General features: G+C 35.6%; 1 protein-coding gene across 1 annotated transcript; it reads right to left on the reverse strand.

The window, feature by feature from the left end:
• Positions 1-1,199: 1,199 nt before the first annotated feature.
• LOC104592127 (transcription factor TCP7) lies at positions 1,200-3,532 on the reverse strand. The gene has a single exon (XM_010251335.3). The coding sequence runs from the start codon at positions 3,132-3,134 to the stop codon at positions 2,367-2,369; it is 768 nt and encodes a 255-aa protein (XP_010249637.1). The 5' UTR covers positions 3,135-3,532; the 3' UTR covers positions 1,200-2,366.
• Between the last annotated feature and the right edge of the window lie 22,523 nt (positions 3,533-26,055).

Consider the following 26,055-nt stretch of genomic DNA (forward strand, 5'->3'; position numbering starts at 1 on the left):
AATAACATGTAGAATGAACATTTTTCGACACTAAATTTGATAACTATTTTTTTACAACCAAACTTTTCAGCTAAGAGACTAGGAATATTAGGCTGACAATAAGTAGGTCCCGACCTAGATGGCTTGTAGATTAAGCTGGGCAAGTCCAAGAACATTTATGAGCTTGTTTCATTTTAATTAATGGAAGTATGTGTATTTTGCCTGAGTGTGCACCACTGGTTTAAATTCAAGGCAGTGCCCTAAATAAGTGCTGTCAGATTCGGAACAGATTGGACGGTTGAACTGGTGCACCAGTGACTGGAAGAACTTTTGACATCCTTTCTTTTTAACAATTTTCATGGAATAAATTAGTAAACCACTGGTTAAGCAGGTCACCCAATAGCTTTCAGATCTTTTGTGAAATTCAGGTCTGACTGGGTTAGGTATCAACATGAGCCAGATGATTTAACAGATAGCTTGTTAAAAACCTGATTTTTTTTTTTCACAGCACCAGATTTTTAAGAGCATAATAGAACCTTACAAATATGGAATTTATAAACCAGTAGGAACGAAAGGGTTAATTACTGTATTTTCCTATGCAGCTTGGCCAGCTATGAAACTTCTGCAATGGTTAAAGTCACAGTGGAGCCAGCTGGCACAACAGTAGACTCAACCAGAAATTCAAAACCCTGTACACCTACAGTGCATGGGATGGACAAAACACAATCCTATTTAACCAGAGAGTAAATATGTGGTGATTGGTTTAATTAGTCCAGCTCAAATGATATTTTGGGCCGTCAGAACCAAAGAGAGGAGAATTCCCAAATAACCAAGTTAGAACATGATGCTACAGTCCTGAAAGTCAAACCAGAAAGAATCCCCTTTCAATTTCTCAGTTTTTTCAATCAATGCTTAAGAGTTGTAAGTTTATCAACAAACTGGAGTCTCACTACAGATTAATTAAATATAAATTGCAGTTTTGAACAACGATGAACGTCATTAACTGCACTTATAGTTAAACAACCATTATTACTTGAGGAGTGCAACAGAAGCATGAATATAAGCAACCCATGCAATTGAGATAGTAGAATATTATAAAAACTGATAAATTTAATCAAGCCCACGAAAAAGGAAGAAGAAAAAGGAAATTGAGGTGGATATATAAGCAGACAATTCAATAAGCACTGCACAGAAAAATAAAAGAAAAGAAAAAACAAGATGGCGATGGAATAAGTTCATATTTACATTAACCAAAAAGTAACACGAGACACAATCTGTTGAGTGATCCAAAAGGAAAGAGAGAAACAGATGTCTTTTATTCACACTGCAGCACCCCAAACAATCCATTACATACAGAAAAACCCATTATTTTCATGCTGATAAATCTAAGGGAATTGCTAAAAAAATTACATATGAAATTAAAAATAGAGATCTTACAGGCATGAACCAGGAGCTTTTCCGCAGCATTCTCCTTAAGTTCTCCACACCAACATAAGAGAGCATGAGATAAAAAGAGAGCGAGAGACAGTCCAGGTACAGTGACGAACACTAACCAAAGCATCCCAGGCACATGAGCCAACAAAAACTCCCCAATTCTATCACAATCACAGAAATAGCAGCTTGAAACTCCTATTCATCGATGAGGATCACCAGGGAGGGAATTCAAGCTACATTGAGAAAACTCGAATTGCAGAGGCTCATGTCTGTCCACTGAACCATGAATACAATCACCTTGAAAGTAATAATATCTCTGCCAGTTGGTTATCAATCGTCACCATAACCAAGCTCCTACATCCAATCGCCAAGAAAAAACAATTTTCTTTGTGGCAAGAGAGGGATCTCAGCCACTTCTTCAAATCATAATTTGCAGGTCATAGTGCAATTTATTACCAATTCAATCTTCAATTCAACGTTTATGGTCCTGATCAAGGTGGCAACCGGAAGACCATCCTTCCTACCAAAACAGAGAAACGAATGCATCTTCGCCATTGCCAGGTACCAACAGAAGGAATTCCTTAAAATTCAACCAGAAAGCTTAAACCTCAAAAAACCCCTTCCCTTCTCCAGTTAGGCCATATGAAAAGATTGTCGGCGCATTCACAAACCCTAGCTCCTCACTTACTGACACACACGCACTCTCTCTCTCTCTCACTTAACAAAATCCCAAGCCCCAAAAAACAAAAACAAGAGTGACAAAAACTAAACCCTAATTTTCCACTGAACAGAGAAGGATAAGTAAGCAACGTAGTAAAACCCTAGTTGATTGGATTTCGTAGTTCATTCAAATTCCCCAAACCCTAATTGTTCCCTGAATCACCCAAACTAAGAACCCTAACTCTAACCCCTAAAAGTTCGCCTCATGAACACACGAATACACACAATCAAAATCAACGATGCTCGTCGTCTCTTCTCACCGACGACGCCGGGGCACCAGACAACGAAGCGAGCAAGTTCAGATGCCCCTGCGCAATCGGCAGATAATTACCAACCCTCGCCGCCGACGCCTCTCCGATAGGCTGCTGCGGGAACCTCCCCGTCATGGACTGCTGAGAGGCGACGGCCACCGCAGCCGGCGTGGGCACCACCATCTCCGGTGTGGCCGCGAAGCTCCAAACCTGACCAAAATCCGGCCTCGCCGGAAGTGCCCAGAAGCCACCCGTGGGCCCCACAGCAACTGCAGCAGCGGCCGCAGTGGCATCATCCTTTGCGCCGTCGTCCGCATCATCGTCCGTCCTGAGTCGCTTACCCAGTATGAACGGTGTAGGCCCCAGCATCGGGGGCGTGGGTTTCTGATCAAGCGACGCCGAAACGGACGTACCGGATGAACCCCTCACCGAGACTGACACGGCCGAGAAACTAGCGGGAGTGGTCCCAGTGCCGGTGGCGGCGATGATGGACGGCTCAGCTTGACGGAGAAGCCACTCTATCGTCTGACCGTCGGATTTATGGCCCAGTTCCCGAGTGAGCTGGAACACCCTAGCAGCACAGATGATCGGCATGCGTATGCGACGTCCACGTCCATCGACCTTGCTGTGCCGGTCCTTCGCCGGTGGTTTCTTCACCGCTAGAGCTCCGTTACCTGGTGGCTGCTGTCTTTGCGGGTCCATGAGCGCCCCGTTAGTCGCACCGTTAGTCGCACCGTCGGTAGTCGACATCTCTTTGCTTCTTCTGCGATGTGTGTGTCTATGCCTCTAGAGAGAGAAAGAGATGGAAAGACAGAAGAAAGAGCTTAGCTTTGCTAAGATGAGCTGGTGTGCGCTTGTTGATGGCGATCGCAGTGTGTCTGTGTATGAGAGAGAAGAGAGAGAAATGAAGTGTGTGGGTTGGGAGGGAAAAAGAGAACTCTAATCATTGAGCGGCAGGAGCGGGTGGAGACAGGCGGAAGGGCACATGGAGCAGTGGGCCCCAGTCCGCACAACCCCACCTCTCTCTCCTCTTTCACCCTTTCTCTCTCCTCTTTCAGCCCTTTCTCTCTCTAGTGTAGTCTGTACGTACAGTACTCACTACTCAGTCCTCTTCCTCTCTCCTCTCTCCTCTCTCCTCTCCTCTCCTCTCCCCTCTGGTGGTGATGCTGATGCAGTGATTTTGGGGAAATTGACACCTGGTTGGCTGCGAAATTACCTGAAGGGCCACCTGGTTGCTCTTCCCTCGGCCTTCATCTTCCACTGCTTTCTCTCTCCACATTTTCTAGTGTTTTTTTTTACTGCTAAGAATTTCGACGAAGTTGGAATGGAAGGAGACGAATAGGGTGAGGGGAGTGGGTGCGGGAGGGAAGGGCCGCTGGGCAGGGGACAGCAGGCTACAGGGAATTTTGGTCGTTTCGGGTCGGAACGGGTAATATCAATTCTCCTTATAGTTCGACCCCCTTTGTGTCTTCAAATTACGGGACTGCCACCACAACGCATCGGCATCGATGTCGAGGTGTCTAATCTGCTTGGACAAAAGCTTGGTGCGGGAATATAGTACACCTTCCCAAAATTCCAATCACTACATCCTGGGCCCCATACTTTGCCACGTTTCACACATTTTGGACAACTGTACATGGGTCCCATCCCCTCATTTCATTAGACTACCTTGATCGAAAATATGGCCTCAAAATTGTGGCTGTTTTGGTGGGACAAAATTTACTTTTTCATTATTAAAAATTAATATCATCGCCTTTCTATGCTCACTATTTGGGGTGGAGGTTTTGGCTTGGGCCCTTTCCTCTCTTTTAGGGCCAAATCTGCTACCCACCCAATACATTCAACCGGATGGTCCAATATATACGGATCGGATCGGATTTGAACGAGGGTATATTCAAATTCAATCTAATATTGTTCATATCGGATCGGATAGATTCGATTTGAATTTAAATTCTATTGGTAAGTTGGATTTTTGGGTCTGATCTGATTTGATTTATTTTTTTTAATTAATAATTTATTAAAAAAATTCGAATATATTAATTTAGATAAAGTAAAAAATAAAAAATATAAATATAACAAATTTATAAAAATATATTTATAAATAAATAAATAACATATATATATATATATATATATATATCGAATCAGATCTTTTCGGATTGAATAGGGGTAATTCGAATATAATTCGATTTCTGATTGTATCCTATTATCCAATCTGAAGATCCAAACAGAGTGATCCGAATTCAACCAAATAAGATAGTATTGAATCATATAGATCATGATCCAATCCATTTGCACCCCTAGTGAATCCATCCCTGTCCCAATTTAACATTATTCCCAAATTTAGAATTGTTAATGAATCGGGTCTGGGTCAGGATAGAATGCACCAATCCCAAACGGGTTATTAATCAGGACTAAAAGAATGACATTAATTGGGACAATTAGGTGCGATCCGATTATATCGGCCGATACATATCATATCAGAAACCCTCTGAACCCGCTCTTACGGTAAGTGTTTTAAGTGTTTGGGGGTTTGACCAATATCAAGGGGTATTTAGAAACTGGGCCAAACCCGGTCCGACCAGATAACAATCATTTCCATTTCCTGGCCGGTCCCTGGAAACTTGACTCGTTCGCGAAAAGGCCCTCCCAAGGCTGCTGATGATGATGGCTAATAAGAAATGTCTCATCAATATTATTGAGATTTGATAGATCACGATTTCCTCTATACGTTACATCACTTTCTCTCTTTTCTCTGTTTTTTTTTTAAGCATTAAATTAAAGCTTTTCTGAGAAAAGGAGGTAAATCTAAACCATACACGTTTAGTGCTAATAGCTGCAATAATAATGTCCAAACGAAAAGCCAAAACAACGAATTACTTCATCTCTTTGGCCTGCTGAAGATGCTGAAGTTTTCCTTTCGTCTTCTTTCTCTTCTTTCACCCATTTTTCTAAGCCTTTTCTTGCAGCAATTATATATATTCTTCTTGTCCATTATAAATTCGTACACACATCATAGAGGAGGGGGGGGGGGGGGGGGGGGGGTCTCAAAAGGTTTGATAAGTGAATTTCTTTGGATCATGTTCTGTAATAGTTATTTCATTGGTTTCTTCTGGTGCAGAAATAAGTCTCCTACAAGGCAATCCTCTCTATTGCTTTACTTTTCTATAACTTGTAATGAATAGCTAGGCTAGCAAAAACATCAAGCTCAAACCAAGAAGAAGCTTCTAGGAAATAACTGCTTAGGCTCGGTTTGTTTGTAGTGCAAATTTCATTTGTATTGGTATAAATATATGGGAGTGCAAATAGACGAATGTCAATTTGGGTTTACTTTTGTTTTAATTTTGATCTATTTTGTTTTATTTGTTTGTGAGAAGTAAAATAGGAAGTAAAATGAAGTAATTTCTACCTTACAGGGAAAAGAATGGAGATGGGGGATTATTTGTTTGAGAATGAGTTATATTGTCCATTGACAAACCATCAAAATAATGGTTTTTAAAACAAAAGCAAATGTAGAAGTACAAATATTGTATTTTTATGAAAGATTGTGAGTTATATTGTATGATTTAAAATAAAATTTTGATTTTCAAATCAGAAATTCAAGAGCATGTCTTTTATTTTAGTTTTGAAAAAAAAAAAAAACTCATATATATACAATCAAGAACATTTTTTTTTTGTGTTTTTGTTTTAAGAACCAATTTGTTTTCGAACCAGATGCATGGTCTTAAAGGGTATTCTACAACACGATTGTTTTTATTTTCAATTGTTTTCGAAATTGCCACATCAGCAATAAAACGAAAACATGTTTTTGAATTGGGTTTGTTTTGAAAATTAAAAACAAGTTGGTTTTATTTCAAGAATACAAACTTTGCAGTGTACAAATTATATATATGATTTACAAAACAGTATATTAAATAAAGATATGAGAACATGTTCTTTAAACACATTTTTGGTTTCAATTCCGGGAAAAAAAAAACATGTTTTCTATAGTGTTTTCAAACAATCATTGACTCAGGGGCAATTAACCGAACCATATTTGAACCGTCGTCCAGTGTCAATTCCAGTTGGGGTCCATTTTTAGGGATAGCTCAAAAATAGTTGACTTTGTCAAAGACTCTTGACCCAGGTGGTTGAACCATCAACCTATTTGACCCAAACAACAGGTACGTCATGGGTTGTAAATTATTTTATACATATATTGCATGAAAACTTCCAAGAGCCATAACTTTGCACTTAATTGTCAGCTTTTTTTTTATAAAAAATATGGTTGCAAGGTGGCCCGCTATTTTTACAAAAAATACATTTTTTTTGCCTGAAATCTTAATTTTTAGTATAAAAATTAAACCTAAAACAAAAAATATATATTGTATTTAAATAATAATTACATATTTCACAAACAAACACATTCAACACAAACGGTTGAACCACTGACCCAAAACTGTTCAGCCTCCAAAAGCATTGGTTATCTAGTTTTTGCTTTAAAAACCAATTTGTTTTCAAACAAACTGCTTTTGTTTTATTTTTGAAACTGACAACAAGAAAAACAATTCACATTCACATTGAATAACACCCTCTTAGTACCTAAGAAGTATGTGTCGACAACCTAGCTAGCTACACTGTTTTTCTTGACCAATTTGATCAATTGCTTTCACTACGTTAAGTCTTTGTCTTGGTAGAACTAAACTCGTGAAGCACTAGTTCTTGTACTATCAGAGCTCCCATCTCTCGTTTTTCCTTGACAGACTGCTTTAGTTTCCCAAATCATCAACAAGAAGACCTTCAGTCTCTATAATGCTAATATAATGAGTCAATTTGGCTTCTTCCTAATTTGAATTACAAAGTCCAGACAAAAGAAAGGATGGTCCGTATTATATATATATGAGCTAGGTAGCTTCCAATGTCAAATCCATTGTCTCCAATAATAATTTTCAAGTCTTAGTCTTCCCAATTACAACTCTCAAAACAATTAAGCCAGCAATTTCCAATGTATAGGCTTCCTTACTATTTATGGGGTGCTCCCATAAATCCTATTGAGCACTGAGCAGCTCCACCAATCGATTATGAAAAGGATGAAACTTATAAACAGTCTCTCCCCAGAAACATCACTGATGTGAAATTTCATGGATAAGGTAGTCATGGATGTGTGTGTTCAATCAAGGAGACAATTGCAATTTTATAATATAAGATTGGACACCACCTTTATCTTAAAAACTTAAGTCATTAAGTTGTAGTCCAATCTTTATATACAAGTCCTTTGCACATTTCATTTCTTTTCGATGTGGGACTCTACATTCAATACATATTCAACATTCTAACTTCAATGTATTGTAAACTAGACAAGATCCAAGTAAGACTTTCAGCAGTTTGAGGCCATGGATCTACATTCCGTTTACTCACTCCATTGACCCTACTATTTTAAATGTATGTACACAAATGAACTGAAAACTGAAGGTCGTCTCAAATGTAGTTCAACCAGACTTGGGTCCTAGTTAAATAAGTACAAGAGCAAGATTCATTTATCAAAGTGATACCTTGTTTAGTACAATTTGAAAATGAAAGGATGATTTAGAGCAAATGGAAGTTCTTAATTATATCTTGTTTCTTTTCCTTTCGAGAAAATATATTGAGAAGCATGGTTTAAAAAAACCACCCGGAAATGGAACCATTCTGGCCACTAGTTTCCGGGTTAATGATTCGATCGTCTGGTTTGAACGGATGGCCCATTTTGACAACAGAAATTAAAAAATTAAAAATAAAAAATAAAAAATGGTCAAAAACTGTTGAACGGGTCGATGATTTGACCGTCTGAATCATTGGATCGTTAACTGATTTAACAGTTTTTGGACAAAGACTGAGTTTGGAATAAAACAGAACCGGTTATCTGGACGGTTCCCAGGCCAAACGGTCAAACTGTCCGGGTCAATGGCGGTTCAAAAACCATGTTAAGAAAGAACTAAGAGAGATGGATGTATAATGTTCGTGAAAGAAAAAGAAAAATGTATTCAATGTTGGTCATAATGTTTTATCATGACATGCTCCAATAAAAGTGGATGAATACCTACCACCTTATTCAATTGGGAGACTCATATATATTTTATCACTTTTTTTCTAGAAAACGAAAAGAAAAATAAAAAATTCAACAAGGCCCATCTTTATAGGACAACTAGACAAGTGTGACATAGAAATTTGAACTCATTTATCCAAGTAGTCTCTCCATAAAAAATTGGATAAACTAGGCTCCAAGCAGTTTCTAATTGCCTATGTTTGCACACACACACATAGCCCATCTCTGAGGCAAGTCATATGAGCTCTCTTCCTATCTCAATTTAGGATCATCTTTATCTCATTGAATTCAATGAAACCAACCTTACTCAAATACGGATTAAGTATGTATTTGGTTCCGCGGACGTTTATAGATAGGTTCTTTATTTGTATTTTTTTATTTTAAACGTTTTTTTATATTTTTTCACTTTAAGGCCCCGTTCGCTTTTTGGTAAGTTACTTACCCGGGTAAGTGCTTCCCAGGAAAGGCTTACCCGAGTAAGTGCATTTACCCACATTCTTTTATTTCTCATGTAAATAAGGCAATGACCATTTTAGCCATAAAAACCCATTATTAAAAGGGGTATTTTTGTTCCATTCAAGTGTTGGTAATTTTCCCCCTAGGTGGGAAAGTTATTTACCCACCTAGGAGATGAGTATCATACCCAGGAAAATAAATAAACTTTCCCTGGTCCCCACATAAATATGAAAAAGGAACATGGGATTCTTGGTCAATGGGAATCAAAATCCCATTGACCAACTTCTTCCCCTCTCAAAATCTAAAAAAAGAATGCCCCTTAATTTTTTTTTTACTTTAAACATTTCATGTTTTGTTGTTTGGTTGGGCTTCACTTTAAATGTTTTTTACTCTCCACCTCAAATTAATATCCATTAAAGTGTGACACATCAACATTTGGTTTCAAGAAACATTGGGGCATTGGGAAAAACAAGAATTTGACGTTTCTCTAAATTCCCCATATACAAAAATCAAAGCGTTCAAGTTTTCTACCATTTATTTGATAAATAGGGAAATCAAACAATTATTTCATTTTGCTTCATATGCAATAAATGCCAACGCCTATATGGCGCTGATGTAGCGGTATTTTTTTCAATAAATGTCAACGAAACCAAACACTTCCTAAATAAACTTGATGGATGTATTAGGGGCTCTGTAATCAATAATAATGCCCCATGTTAGTCATGCATACAAAGTGAGAGATTAAGTGGCTGTGAAGCATATATTTTATACGCTCCATAGCTGATAACGTGGGGCATTATTATTGGTTAAACAGCTGGGTTCCCTTTAGCTTTTATATTGATTGTCATAAACTTTGGACTTCATTAAAAAAGGTATTGCCTTACCAATTTATACCATAATTAAGAAAAGAATGTGCCAACTAGCTCATTGGTAATGCATCAGGTTGGTGGTTATAGTAGTTAAGCCTAATCCCCGGTTGTGTAGTCCCATGAACTAAAAGAATGATTCGTAACTAAGAAAATGAAATGGCTAAATAAGAATTCAAGTCTTTTATAGAGAGGAAGACAAATTAATATCAGCATTTAGTTAACACTAATATAAGGACATGTGTTATGCACGTGTACAAGTAGAAGGTAAGACTTTTATGACCTGCACCAAAATCAGGGCAAGTATCGACTTTATATAATATAGATGTTTAACGAAGGAATACATTTTGAAAAGTTTTAGTATCTCAATATATAGGTGGTAAGAGAACCTACATTGTTGATAACTTAAATTCCTCCTCTTTATTTTTGAACAGCCAGCAGCATCTATGTGCTTTATGAAGTCTCAAAGTCAATAATGGTGTCTCTGGTAGATCACAAGTCATTTCTAGGTTTATATTATGTTAAGAAATAACGGATAGGCAACATTTGTAGAAGATCCTAATGGTGTATCAAGGTCTTATAAAATCATGACTTATAGTCTTTCTGGTTGTAGTTCTTACAAAGTTCAAAATCTCCAAATATTCAGTTGATGAGGGTTGGGCTTCTAAAAATCCATTCAAACACTTGTTGAATGATTTCCTAAACCTTCACTTTAGTACAGGGATGCAAACTCTTTTAGATGTCCAGATATCAAAATGATGAAACTTGAGTGAGTCTGTATCATGGTTTTTAAAACTGGATCGGACCGGAAAAACCAAGAACCGATTATGTGACTGGTTCCGTTTTCCCCAAAAACCGGATTTCCCCCAAAATCATTGATTTTGGTCAATGAACCGCTGAATCGGACGGTTAATCGTTCAAACGGTATTAACCGTTTTTTATTTTTTTTTTGAATTTTTTTATTTTTTGTCAAAACAGGTCGAGCATCCGGTTCAAACGGTCAGACCGTTTGACCCAGTAATCAGACCCCTAACTAATTTGGTCACTGGGTTGGTTTTAAAAACCATGGTGTGTATGTGTGTGTATGTGAGAGAGAGAGAGAGGAAAACAACCATTCAGACCTTGTCAATGGGCCTGTGTATGGTAAGGGTCCGTAGTCCTTTTAAATATGATGCTCATTTGAAAGAATCAAATACAATATTGCATATATAAATAGTTCAGATTGGCACCCCACATGCACATCTTAGCATGCATTGGGAACATTTCCTGTGTGGGGCGTGCTCTGTGTGGGGTGCTGATGCGAATTCAAAGAGGAAGCCATGCCATTTGAAGAATGAGCTCTACCAACAAATGTTGGTAATTACAGACAACCTACCTTGACCGAAGTGCAAGGTGAAAATAGGGTTATTGCCTTTACAAACTATATGTGCAATCCATACAAGGACGGTAACTTCATTAAGGTTGCATTTGGCATTCCTTATTTTAAGGATTTTTTTTTTTGTAGTTAAAATCATGGTTTTCAAAACTGGACCGGACGGTTGGACCGAAAAAATCGGGAATCAGTTAGGTGACTAGTTCCATTTTCCCCAAAACCATTGATTTTGGTTAGTGAACCACTGAACTGGGCGATTAACCATTCAAACCATTCGAATGGTTTTGACCGTTTTTTTATTTTTTCAATTTTTTTTGTCAAAATGGACCGAGTGTTCGATTCGAATGGTCAGACCGTTCGACCCGATAACTAGACCCCTGACCGGTTCGGTCACCAGGTCAGTTTTAAAAACCATGATTAAAATATCTCTATGGACACTAAGCTTTTAACTACAAAAAGGAGATAAGTCCTTAAATAAGAAATGCCAAATGCAGCCTAATTCCTTGAATGGATCGAGATTGCTTATTAAAACAAATTACAGAAAATAAAGAAATAAACATATATAGCAACAACAAAGAGGAATCTTCACTAGTTATATTTTTAAGGGAAAGCCTATTAATTATTGGAACATATATAGTTATAGTTTGGTTAATAAAATTTTTTATAAAGCCATAATAATGGTTATGATTTCCATGGTGACTTCTCAGGATCATGATATAATTGAAATAATCTAGGTCATGGACAACACATAAAACTGTAGGATTATTGGAATGATCTACATCTAATTTCAGACCCATAAACATCAAAGTATATATTGCATAACAAGGAGAGATGTGGGATTATTTTATTATATTTCTTCACTATCAAATTAATCACTTTTTAACCGAGTAAATTAATAATATCTAACCAAATAAAGGAAAATGAGAACTTCGACAAGTAAACCCTAATAAACCATATAAAAGACATGATTATCATTAGAGATGAAATTAAGAGAATTATTTTCACTTAATATATCACAAATTACAAATTTTATGGTATCGAAACATGCTTTGTGGTATCAATACCAAGAAAGCACCATAGACTGTACATGTTGCAACTTGCACCTGATGTTGCAGTTTGTGCAATTCGTTATGCTCTGATGAAGTAACAATAATAACCTTAATATGCAAGATTTTTAAACATGTTTATGTTCTCTATAAATATTCTTAAATTATTTACTAATTGTAAAAATGATATCAATGCATAATTTAGAATATAAAATTTTACAAACCCCTGTTGCAGAAATAAATGTTATCACCAATATGAATGAACTTAAGTGTACTACCACTTAAAGGGTGTAGTTAGTGAAAATTGAATAAACTACATGAAAAAATTAAAAAAAAATGATCAAAAACCATTATTTGGATCAATAATTTGATCACCCGAGTCAATGATTCACTAATCAAATCAACAGTTTTTTATTAAAATGCGATTTTGGGGTAAAATGAAACCAATCAGATGATTGATTCTCAGTCCGGTCCAGTTTTGAGAACATTGGAAAGGAAGATTAATTCAACATATATATCACAAGTCAAACAACTCAAGGATCTCCACTTTGGTTAGTTGATCTTTTTCAACTTTAATTGCTTATTTATTTCATGTTTTTTTTTTTTGAGCATTTGGCAAGGGTACTTAATTCCTTGAGGTATGAGGCATGTAGTGGTTGAGAGACATGGCTTCAATGAGAAAGGTGAATGAACCAACTAAAACATGCCACCGTTGTGGGGCATTCAACCCAATACCACCCTTTGGGGAGGCAAGGGCCTAATACAACTCTATTAGCCCTGCACTAAAGTTGTACCAAAGTTGTGTGGTCACAATTTTTCTAGGTACTTTGTTTTGGGTCATGGTTTTAATAAGGGACTCGATGGGGGTATATATGACAATAATATGCATCAATTAGATTTCAGTTCTGGCCCTGATGTGAAATTGCTTTATTAAATTAAAGCTCCCCTTCAACTTTTTGTTTTTTTCTTATTTTCTATCAAACCAAACATAGCCTTAAGGTAAATATAGATATTATACTTTTTTTTTCCAAAATACATCGATGTCTTTAATTCATAAAAAAAAATGGCCATGACTTCAACCTTTTATTTACTATTGAAAAAGAAACAGAAGGGGGAATTCATCAATCATGTGATATTCAGAGGAGATCATGTTCAAATTTGCAAAATTGCAGCACATTTCCCTGTATCATTATTTCAGTTATTATTTATTCTCTCTCTACCTCTAATGAGATTGGCTGGAGACAAAATCATGCACACCGGGTTGGGTTACAAGTCACGATTGAGCATGCCAGTATTCAGTACAGATGGACCCATAGTGAGCATTGGCGTGTTCACTCGTGATAAGTAGCACAGCCCGGTGTGTATAATTTTTATTGTAACAACAATAAAAAATTGACCACAAGTTTTTTAAAAATAAAAGCAAATGTTAGGGGTAGTAAAAGCAACCAGCTTGTATGGTTGACATGTTCTCATTGAAATGTAATTTTTATTATATTATATAAAAGGGTTGAGTTTCATTCTCTTTATAGCATGCATAGCAATGCATTTTCTCCCATCTAGTATTTATATTTACACCTCTGGCCATGACTCTAAGTTTAACTTCAAAAAGTTTTATAAAATAGGGAAAATCTCAAGCGATGTTTGGCATTGATGCCGTTTTTTGAGAAAACGGTGCCACATCAGAGAAAGCGGTGCTTCAAACAACACTCTCTTATTTAGTACCATTTTTTCAGAAAAAAACATTACTCCAGACCATGCCTTGGAAATCAGGAAAGTGTGGTATGGAGCAACACCAAATTCAATGTTTTCTGAGAAAACGGTGCCTTGCTGCCAGCGGTGCAATGATATGGCATCATTTTGGATGTTGAATAATATAGATCAATGTTGAAAATGTTGCTGCCAGCACTGATACCAAACAAAACTAGTGTTGTTTTCTCATAAAACGTCTATGTGGCAGCATCGGTTCCAAACAAAAAATAAGCACTGTTTTCTTACAACTCTACATGCCTAGCACCGTTTTTATGAGAAAACAATGTGATGGTCCCAACACCAATGCCAAACACCTACTCAGTTTTTCTTATATGAAGCATTTCCATAATTCTATTTTTATCTTTATTATGCATATCATTATTATTTGTTTCTATAACCAAATTATTATTCAAATACATAGACTCTCTCTTTTAATAATTCTAATATTGAGAAACTTTGTAAGATGAGACATAACAAAATAGACTTTGCCACATGAAAATTACCACATTTAGACTTTGGAACAAATAACTTATATATAAAATATTAAGATCATGATTTATAGAATTAATATTTTTAAATAATAAAAAATTACCATTTCAAAGGAAAAAAAATACTTGTGTTGTTTAACATATCACTTACTTTTTTCACAAGAAAAATTGTTAACCTACAGTAATTTTAAAATCAAATTTTATTTTATGGGTAGAACTGTAGAAATGCAAAAGGGAAAACTTCATCTATATGCATAGAAAGGAATGAAATTTACCAATATTAATATAAAAAACATCTCTATGTTTCCAAAATATCCTTTAATAGCTAAACACTTCACATGTAGAGACTACAAAAGCAAATTTGTCTAGCTAGTATTAAACCCAATATAAATATTGGAAATTTAAAACATTATTTAAACTTGATCATTGGGTTTAGAATTCTCAACCTATAATGTATTATAATATTATAGTTAAGCTCTCTCTCTCTCTCTCTTTATATATATATCTTATTCTTGGTCTTGACACAAAATGGTCACTCTTAGACTTGAAACCCACATTTCTCATGCTTGTTAGCCAAATATTTTACCATTGCACAATGATCAACCTCCTTTAATCGTCATCATCTAAGCCCTGTTCCAACTATATGGGGTCATGTATCCATCACTAAAATTATATATAGGTGCTCAAATCATTTCTTATTATTTCCACCCAAGTCATTTTCAGTTTGCCCCTAATTCTTCTAGCACCTTCAACTTTGTTGTAGTTGGTCTTCTATGCATGTAATTGAGCAATCTCAATCTACTTTCTCTCATTTTATCACCTATTGGAGTTATTCCTAGATTTCTTTGTATGACTTCATTTCTAACCCTTGCCTTTTTTTTAGTTTTTTTCTTTTTTATTTTTTTGAAGGATCCTGTAGGCACCTTGCCTTTCTAGGTTTACTGCTCATCTATCTAAGCATTCGCATTTCTATACACTCATTTTCTTGACCATATTGTTTTTTAACTACTCAACACTCTACTTCATACAATATAGCTATTTGTACAACTATTTTATAGAGTTTTTCTTTTTAATTGAAGTGGTATTCACCTATAACATAATATTCCAAATTATGGTGATCATTTTTAGCCTAACCTAGCCTTGCCCAAAACTTTTAGGCCTAGCTCGAGCATGAGCTAACCACACACACACACACACACACACACACACACACACACATATATATATATATATATATATATATATATATATATATATATATATATATATATATATATATTATTTAAACATATACTTATATTATATTATATTATATAATGTACAAAATGAATTTTATACACATATTAATAAAATATTGCATATAGAAAAGTCATAGATCTAGAATTATGTCCAGCCCAACCCATGATTACCCTACTCTAGATGCACCCCTCCATTTTGCCAATCCTACTCCAGTTCTATGAGCAACAACATTCTCCTCAATCTCTCCTTTGTTATATGAATTATTGAACCAGGGTAACAAAGAGCTCATGTTGAATTATCTCTTGGTTTTCAATCCTAAGTATACCATGATTTGCTCTATTATTGTTATTATTATTATTATTATTATTATTATTATTATTATTATTATTATTATTATTATTATTATTATAAAGACTAAGTGTTGAATCATGGTGAAAATCCATTGTAGCAGTAAAATATGATGTCATTTCAGAAAGTGTTCTATCACTAATTTTTTGCATCACCATTTAATCCCTAATTAGGTCAAACATACCTATTTAAAATTCCTTTTTTTTCCAACCTATTATATGATGTCACTCTATCATGTATATGCTTTCTTTAGATCAATGAAGATCATATGGAGTTATCTTCTCTCTTAACTTCTCTATCAATATCTCAATAAAGAGGGCTTCCATGATTAATCTCCTTGCATAAACATTCTAAAATGTTTGTTTTATATAGAAAGATTTTGCTCAATTGTTCTCTCCCAGAGTTTTCTAAATGTTATTAAATGTTCATTTTTCTCTTTAAAATATATGTTTATTATTTTTAATTAATAAGTAACACATATTTTAAAATTGTATATCTTATTTCTTTTTCTTCAAACCTCCATGCACCATGTCATAATTGTACTTCTTTTCCCCACATGCCCACTTAGATTAGTCCTAAGTTTTATTTTTTCAAAATTGGTTTTTAATATTTTCTTCCAAACCTACTTGTGGTGGATAAGCACTAAATATGTTAATGAATTTCTCCCCTAAAATATCTAATTAAAAATTATTCTATTACGAACTCTTTTCACATTATACTATTATTGCTACTTCATTTCTATTATTCACTTTTTTTTTTTTACTTCCATTTAGTTTCCTATAAGATGCAGTAATCATTATTCTCCTCTTCATTGTGTTTATTAATTTTATAACCTTTTCTATTAGTTTTATTACATTCAAAGTGGCTAAATGAAATTGTGCTGGACTAACTTTTTATTTGCCTCTATCCAAAAAAGATGTGGGAAACTTTTCCTCTTTATCACCATAATCAGGTGATGTTGTGGTTGATCACTTCCAATGACCATCCTAACATATTCTTGCTCACTTGGCACTATATTTGGGTTTAGTTGTAACGCATGATTTCTGAGGAAAATCCTAATATAAGTATGAAAGATAAACCAGATCTATGATCATAAAAGTTTGGCAAAAGTTTTAGTGTCAACCACCAACTTGATGCAACTTTCCTCTTTTATTTGACATTTGACATGTCTATGTTTTTTTTTCTTTGATCAAAATATTACATTTCCTAAGATTTTATAATTCTCAGACTTTAACCATAGGACTAGCTAATATAGTAAATTGCACTTATTCGACTTGGATACATTGGTTTTGGTCCTTGGTTGATAGGGGTGAGAAAAAAAAAAACCGAAAAATCGAATCGACTGAAACAGAATCAAAAAATCAGTTAACCAAATTGGTTGGTTCGATTTTGGTTAACCAATATAGAAAACCAGCGGTTAACCAAACCGACCAGTATACATATATTTCTATATATTTTATATATATTTATGTATATTATATATATATTTAATATTTTTTATATATTATAAATTAATAAATATGCATTATATATTTATAATATATGATATATTATTTATTATTTAAAATATAATATTATATATATTTATAATTTTTATTATATATTTATATATATATATATTTATAACATATATTGTAAAAACAAAAAACCAAAAAAAATGATGAACTGAACCGATAGTTAACCGAACCAGTCAACGGGTTAATCGATTGGTTTCGGTTCAATTTTGGTTACTGATTTTCCAAAAAAACGGTAGTATCGATTTGGTTAAAAAAAAAGGCCAAATGGTTGAATAGGTGACTTGATGCCGAATTTATTAATAATTTCAAATCTTAATGCCCATCATATCTATATGCGATATATCAAATTAAATAAGTAAAAAAAGAAAAGAAAAGAAAAAGAATATGATGAAATTTCACGAATGAATCATGATGGACAATTTTTGTATATTATTAGTTGGAGCTTGGACCTTGCTTATCCACATCATCAGCTTTTTCTGTCTCCTCCTCATATTGCTTCCCGATTCCAATAAAATTTTGTATTTTTTTTAAATTAAATTAAAAGAAAAACAAAAAAAAAAACATTAAACATGAAGCTATATTTTAAACTGATAACCCACAATTAATATATGTAATACACTCCTCTAATAAAATGATCATCTTTTGACAACAGTCTGTGCATCTCATCGGTCTCTGCTCTCTACTGGTAAAACTATAAAAGATGAGTTATTGGCCGGCCGATAAAAGTGTACCGGCCGATACATTTACATATTTTACAATTTACAGACCCCATTTCGTTTTCAATTTATAATATTTTTTTGAAAGCGTAAGAAGGAAGAGACTATAGAGAGAGAGAGAGAGAGGGGTTGGTGAAGCAAAATTATGCTTATAGGCCCCATCAGACCCATCACCATCTGTCCGGCTTTCAGCCCAAATTACCCAGAAAAGACATTAATATCATTCTAAATTATAAACATGCCACCTTTTATTGGCATTCATATGGCCTTGGTTTCACAATCTTGAATGGTGGAGATTACGAAAAGGAACCGTGCTTGTTAAGATCTACGGTGTGGATGCCATGGTGCATGCATCTCCGTATGGTCCTAGGCACTCTAGAGACTAGAGTGAAAGAGAAGATGTGCAAAGACTAAAAGGCCCTTATATTTTAAGCAAATTACAATTTTTTTTTTTTTTTTTTTTTTGTTTTGTTTGTTTTTGCTCTGGTTTGTTTTTCAGGAGCAGGGCAGGGGGTCCCACTTTTAACTCCAAAATCTTATCAGAGTTGGTCAGTTGGTAACTTCCTTCAAATTTCTTTGCTTTATTGGTTCTGAATTGATAATGCCTTTATCTAACCTGCGCTTGTTGTGCAACTGTAAACAAAACATGTTACCCACGAACCCAACAAGGCACGTGAGGCACGGGCAAAGCATGGGGCCCTCCCCGCCTATACATCCATTCAGTGTATTCACAGGTGGGGGCCCGGCTCATGGATTCTCTCTGGCCATCACCACCGTTTCTGTTGACTTCTAGGTAGTGTTTGGACTCTCTGTGTCAAAAGCAAAAGCAAGGGTAGGTGTTTAGGTGACGTGAGTTCGGCCGGGGATCAAAAGAAATCAAAATACCGTGAGTGTAAAATTGTCCATTCGTATTTGGGTAAAATGACTATTTTACCCCTGATGTAAAAACTACTGGGTGGTGGGTCCCATGCCCACCAATAAGATTCCTTGTTTCCGTGCCAAACCAAACTGTTCCCGTCATCCTCTTTCAGTCTCATTGATAAAAGGATGAAGAAGAAGAAAAAGAAGAGATTAAATTGAGGCTGCCCTAAATAGATCATATTCTCATATCAAATCAAGGTGGGATATGGATCTTTTACAAAGGTAGAAGTCGTTATAATCAGATCAAATCTGAATAGAATCCCATCTGCTGCAATTAAAAAATCTGTTTTACAGTAACCTGACTTGGGAAATATTTTAAGGCCCCAGGGTGCGTATCTCTTAGGTTGTGTTTGGTTTGAAAGAAAATAAGCAAAAAACAAAAAAGGATAAGTAAGTTTTTAAGAAATTTCTCAGATTAGATTAGTACTCCTAGCCAAAGTAATGGATATGGACACATCACATTTGGGAGACATTTCTTATCAAAGGACAATAATATCTCCATTTATAATAATAAAAATAAATTTGTACAAATAATTTTTTGTCATCTTTATCAAAAAATAAATACTTTCAAAGCTATTAAACGAGGGATAGTTACATTTTATTAAAGAGAAAGGTAATTTACAAAATTATCATCCAAGAAAATATTCAGTGGACCTTGTACTACTTTGTACCATCATTAGCATGGTCTTATCTGAATTATTAGAGACAGCAAGCGTGGACTTTTCAACCAAAATTGTACAAATAGAAGACCCATATAACAGATTTATGAGATAACAACCAGGCTTCATATTGGTTGTAAATTTATTATTGCTACAATGTACAATTTCTTACATGGTCATAAGGGGGCCTCTCAATCAAGAGGCAATCTTAACCGTCCGATTTTCGCCATTCGGACTCGGATTATGTCCCAATCAGGCAAGTTAAGATTGTGTTTGGATAAGCTTCAGGATTTGTGCTTTCAAAGCCCATAACCACAAGTAATTCTTATCAAACGCTCAAAACACTTTTTAGCTCAAATTTGGTTTCAAAGTCCAAAGCTCAAAAGAAAAAGTTTATCCAAATGAAACCTAGAACTGTCCTTCACCTGAGGCACCCATGCATCATTGAACAAAAGATCCATACAAGAACTAGAAGACAAAAACACGGAGATGTTAAATTCATGGGAGATATCCCGGATGTGCGGTTGGATGCAATGCTCTCATCAGCATGTTCTTACAGGATCCATCTCAAATTATAAGCCTGAAGAAAGGAATTTACATCGGCAGATGTTTTCAATGCACGTTGAAGGAAAAGAAAAGGAAAGGAAAGGTAGAGAAACCTTCACAAATCATGTATAAGTTTCCCTACCTTTCCATTCATTTCCCTACATTTTACCTTCAAACCAAGCAAAGCCTTATGAAAAAGAGGGGCTATGGTCGATTTAATGGGTTGTACAGATTTAGACATGAGAGCTATTATTATTTAGATGATAAGATAAGCAGGGATTCTCTATAAACTTAATAGAATAACTTGGTGGGAAATAGCTCTTCAACTGGGGCCCAAAGTAAAGAAATTCATAGAGCAAGATTCAGAGCCCATCTTCACACCAGCTAACCGTCAACCAACTTGCATTAAAAAATATGATACATTGTCGGATGCTTTCAACTCTAATTAAACCATATCCAACAATTGAATTGAGAGATTCATCCCCCCTTTGGCGTATATCCGATAGGGCGTTAACACCAGACGTCTGAGGTCTCTTCCATTGGCTTTCAATGCTCTTGTCAACACTACCACTGTTCTGAATTTATAGAACTAATCTGGATGGCTTTGTAACCAGCTATTTACTCAATGTTAGGATCTTCATCTTACCTGTCAATTTTGCCTACAGAAAACGAAAATGAAATCCAAATCAAATATCTCCGTGCCCTAAGGATGGCGACCGGTACATCGTCGTCAAGGCAGGGTTTCGGTGACAAATAGGTGTAAGATTCATTGTCTTGAATCGAAGATTGAAATTAGTTTGGTTGATTTGGTTTGTTTTCATTGAGATCTGATGTTTTTTTTTTTTCAGTAGAAAAAGACAATAGGGCCCAAGGTGAGTTGGACATTGATAAATTTTTCTTTCATCTACTTGTAGTAACTGGCAAAGAATAGGGAAAAAACAGAGAGAGAGAGAAACAATTTAGAAAATTAGAAAATTTTCCAAGGCTTGGAGATATGCATGACTGCCCATACTCCACAGCTGTATATAACACAGACTATGTAACCAATGACAAGTAAACATACTAGTGTTCTGCATCGATTTCTAGGGTCATTAATACTCCAAATATTACTTGTTTTGAACATTAGTAATTGATATGACAAGTAGCCTGTCAAATTATCAAATCAAAAAAAGTAAAAAAAAAAAAAAAGTGTTTCAATGATTCAATCAACTTCAAAACTCTAAACACACAAATTTTTAGTATGGAAAATATTTTTAATACACGGTGAGATATGCATGTGAGGTGCTGATGTGATCTCGCAAGTATTGCACATCAAGAGTATCAATACTTACAACCCTGCCCAGGTGCGCAAAACACTGACGTATTCAACTCTGATTGGTTATGTAGCCTGTTATACACAATTGTGCAAAGCAGCAGATTTGGACTCCACTGGACACTATCGATAAGGTCAATCATATATCATATATATAATTTTTTTTTTTTGTTCTATTGGGTGATCATAATTCATAGAGGACCATATGAAAACAGAGACTCCTCCAGGACTAGAGGAAGAGAAGTGCCCACCATTTAATTAATGTTCTCCCAGAAATAATCAGGAGCAAAAGAAAACATTATTAGGGATAATGACAGAAACCCGGCCATAAACAAGGGTGGAACCCATTACCCATGAATGGGATGGTCCAGTACCGGAAATCCAGGGCAACAGAGCCCCTGGTTGAATGAATAATATAAACATGATCTAGCCCATTTATTTTAGGTTTGGGTTTCCAACCGAAAATTGGTCAAATACTGGACCCCTTTCCTAGTTTCCTTCCTTCTTCATGGGAAAAAAAACAAATAGTGTGTACGCCTATACGGTAACCGAATGTTACGTACTCACAGAGTTTATTACAACGGACTCCATGAATCAAGCTGAAACACAAAGTGGGCCTCCGTGGGCTTCACATTCTACAACCCAAATTTATAAACTAATGGGCCCTTCATCAATACAATATCCCAATGATTATGAGAGAGAGAGAGAGAATTTTAATATCATACAAGGAACTGAGGAAGCATTCCATACACATTGTTGTTTGTATTAACAGCGAATTATTCAATAAATTAATGCTAATGTGATATTAAATTACAGACAAATTATTCAATAAAATAATGCCGATATATAATATTAAATTACACGCCGTGTCGGCGACCTAAGTTTAATTAGCTTTGATGTACTTAAGTCAATTTCCATTAAAATACTTCATTATTTAAACAAAAATGGCACAACATTCGCCTATAATCCATTTGAATATTTGATATAATATTGCATACAAAATCTTATTAATTATATAGAGTGACTTAATCATTCTTGATACAACCTAAATATTATAATCTGATACAAATCATTCAAGTCCCCCCCCCCCCCCATACACGAGAAATCCTAGTTGTCTTTCACAATAGATTGGAGAGAGCTCAGCCCAGTAAATAAAATTAAAGAAAAATAAAAATGAGGGAAACAGTTTTTTTTTTTTTTTGGCAGAGTGCAAACCCTTCCCCGAGATTGCAGGTTTTGATGCATCAAGTATGTTAGGGTCTGTTTGGCAGGTGCCACTTGTGCTTCTTCACGGGGCATTGCTCAGAAGAGTCAGAACTTGCCGTCAAATCCCTGTTCCAATGGACCCATTTCTTTTTGGTTATCACTTTCTCATTCCATTTTCCCGCCTTCTGCAGTCTCAACCAGAGTCAAGTTGGCTCTCAACTTTTTTCAAAAACTCCAGCAAGCTAATGCAAACTGCACCCTAGCAAACAGCCCCTTAACATGCAAACAATTGTTCTCATACCAGATACCACTACTGTATTATGTTAATAAACAATGCAGATATCTTCAGAATACTAAATTAATTTATTAGAACTAAAGTTTCTTGAGTGGGTCGTTACTAGGGTTTTTTTTTTTTTATATTGGTCTAGGGAATATAATCTATTAACACCCTAAGGGGAATCCAGGCCCTATTTCTACAATGAGAACAATCCACACCATCTATCAAATAGTGGGCCCTCTACTAGGTTGATGATGTCTTCAATTCTTTAATTTATGTTATCCCCAAACCCCACCATTTCTTTTGCAGAGTAACATAAACACTGAAAAGCCTCACCCTTTACCAGAAGAAAATAAAAGGGGGGCTTAACAAGGCCACGTGGTAGGCGCTTCTGGCAGGAATTGGCCCATGAATGGAGTATGGAGACAGAAACATATGGAGCCCTTTTCTGCCCCCACTGAGCAGTGAGCAGCCACGAGTAAAACATTAAACCTCTGAATTGCTCAGGTCCCTCCTGAGTCCTGACGACTTGTCTTACCACACGTTCTTGCGCATTTTATCAAACACTTGGAAGGCTAAAAAGTTCAGAGAAATGGCCACCATTACAGCAGCTGTTAGTAACTCCTTTAATGGTAATCTGGGTTTATCAGCCTCAAAAAATTTGGGATGGGGACCAGTTCATGAGCTAAAAACTTTTTATGAAGTGCTAACAGCTGTAGTCTGCCTCCCCCAATTTCTGATGACTAGACACGTAATGGAGGTAAGTACACAGTACCTCCTGTCCCCTTGAAGACAACAAAGACTACTCACTCAAAATTAGGACTTGAACGATTTTCATTTTAATGGGTCGCTGGCTGCCATCAGCAACGGCTACAGAACGCAATGGTGGTTGGCATATAAAAACATCAAAACACCATTATGCACTTACACACAAATGCTTGGACTCTCATGTGATGCCTACATCTAATCCTGAAAAGGCCTGTAACATCAGTGTACCATATTATGTAAATGATACCTACAGTCTCCACAAAGGGATGTCTGACTTTTTCCCACGAATACATGTACATGCATAGAGGGCAGAGTCTGAATTATGAGGGACAATCAATGGATTAGTCTTTAAGTTGTTGTCTTTTGAAGAACAAATCCCAGACAAACAACCGCTCTCCAGCCAACTTTCTTAACAATGGCCCTGCCCCAGCATGTTAGGTCTGAACTGAAGTTGGGCCTTTGCAAGGCCTTTCTTTTTTGTGTAATTATGTGGGCTTCAGATTGGGCCCCTTGTTGGGCCTTTCAGTAGGATTGTAGATTGGGATACATGGAACCATGTTTGGGCAGACTGTGTTGCCAATTTGCCGTGTCAATGTCATGAAAGGCTGTTTGCATTTGTCTCACTTAAATCCTACCTAACCTGAAATTTGATAAATTCTAGTCAACAGCAACTTTAATGCAACTTTTCAAATTATGGGACCTTGCCACCATGTATGCAGGTGAATCCAAGAGTTGCACAAAACCGTTGCTTACTTGAATTTTAGAAAGAGTTGTTATAGGATCTTCGATAAAGATAGACCTTCAACAAGATATGTAAGATGCAAGAAATCTTTCTTTTCCCTATAAATAAAACAATGGTAGATCCTCGTCGTCATCATCATCATCTAAGCATTGTCCCAACTGTGCGGGGCCAGAGCACCAGCTACAGGAATCCTGTTCAGTGCTATATTCATTGTTTGAATCAATCACTTCACCCATGTATTTTTAGATCTGTCCTTAGGCTTATCTCTTCTAGCCCCTTCAACTCATAATAAATCAGTTCTTAATGATTCTGTAAATAGTTTTCCCTGCACATGTTTAAACCATCTAAACTTACCTATCTTCGGAGCTACTCCTATATTCCCTTAAATAAATTTGTATCTGATCCTTTTTTTTAGTTTTTCCACTCATCCATCTTAACATTTGTATTTCTGCACATTCATTTTTTTTTTTGGAAAAATTGCTTCTTGGTTACCTAAAACTCTACTCAGTACATCATTGTTGACACCATAACTATTCTATAAGATTTTCTTTTCAGCTTGAGTAATATTCTCCTATCACATAAGACTCTAAAAGAACCCCTCTTTTCATCTTGTTGTGGATTATTGGTCCAAGATAATGGAAGAAGTCACATTATCTTGGTTTCCAGTTTTAAGTATACCCTGATTTCACTCCTATTGTTATTAAATTTACATTGCATATACTTTTATTTTAGTCATTTATTTTAAAATTTCTAGAGTATTTGTCTATAAATTTAATTTTGCATTTAATCCCTCTTTAGTTTCATCAATTAATGCTATGTCGTTAGCAAACACCATACATCATAGAACCTCCCGTGTATGTTTAGTTAATATATTCATGACTGGTGCAAAAAAACAAGGGCCAAGTGCTTGGCCTCGGTGAATTTCTGTCAATTCATCCATGCTTAATGCAAAAGAACAAGTGCCAAATGCTTAATCTTGACCAAGGTTTGTGGTAATACAGATTACAGATACATCTTAGGGGAAAGAAGGCACCTCACTCAAGACTTGGCATGTTGCAATTAGTTATTCATTGGTGCAAAGATCGGAAAATGGCTTGGCTGACACAGGCCAAACAAGGGGTGAATAGGGTTCAAATTTTCTAGGCATAATTGTAAGGCAAGCTTATGAAGTAAAAATGGGAAGGGTTAGATAGTTGAAGCTGCTAACCTATGTTTGGGATTGCTACATTCAGCTATATTTAGAACGTTCTTTTTTTTTCGCAATTAAAGTTTAGCTGTTATCTACCATAAGAACAAAAATAATTTCTCTAGTTTTTATCTATCATCACACTTTCCTTTCAATATTCAGTTGATTCATTCATGGACTCCAATTGGCATCA

This window comes from Nelumbo nucifera, chromosome 3, assembly GCF_055504915.1.
Source record: "Nelumbo nucifera cultivar China Antique chromosome 3, China Antique-T2T, whole genome shotgun sequence".
Lineage (NCBI taxonomy): Eukaryota > Viridiplantae > Streptophyta > Magnoliopsida > Proteales > Nelumbonaceae > Nelumbo > Nelumbo nucifera.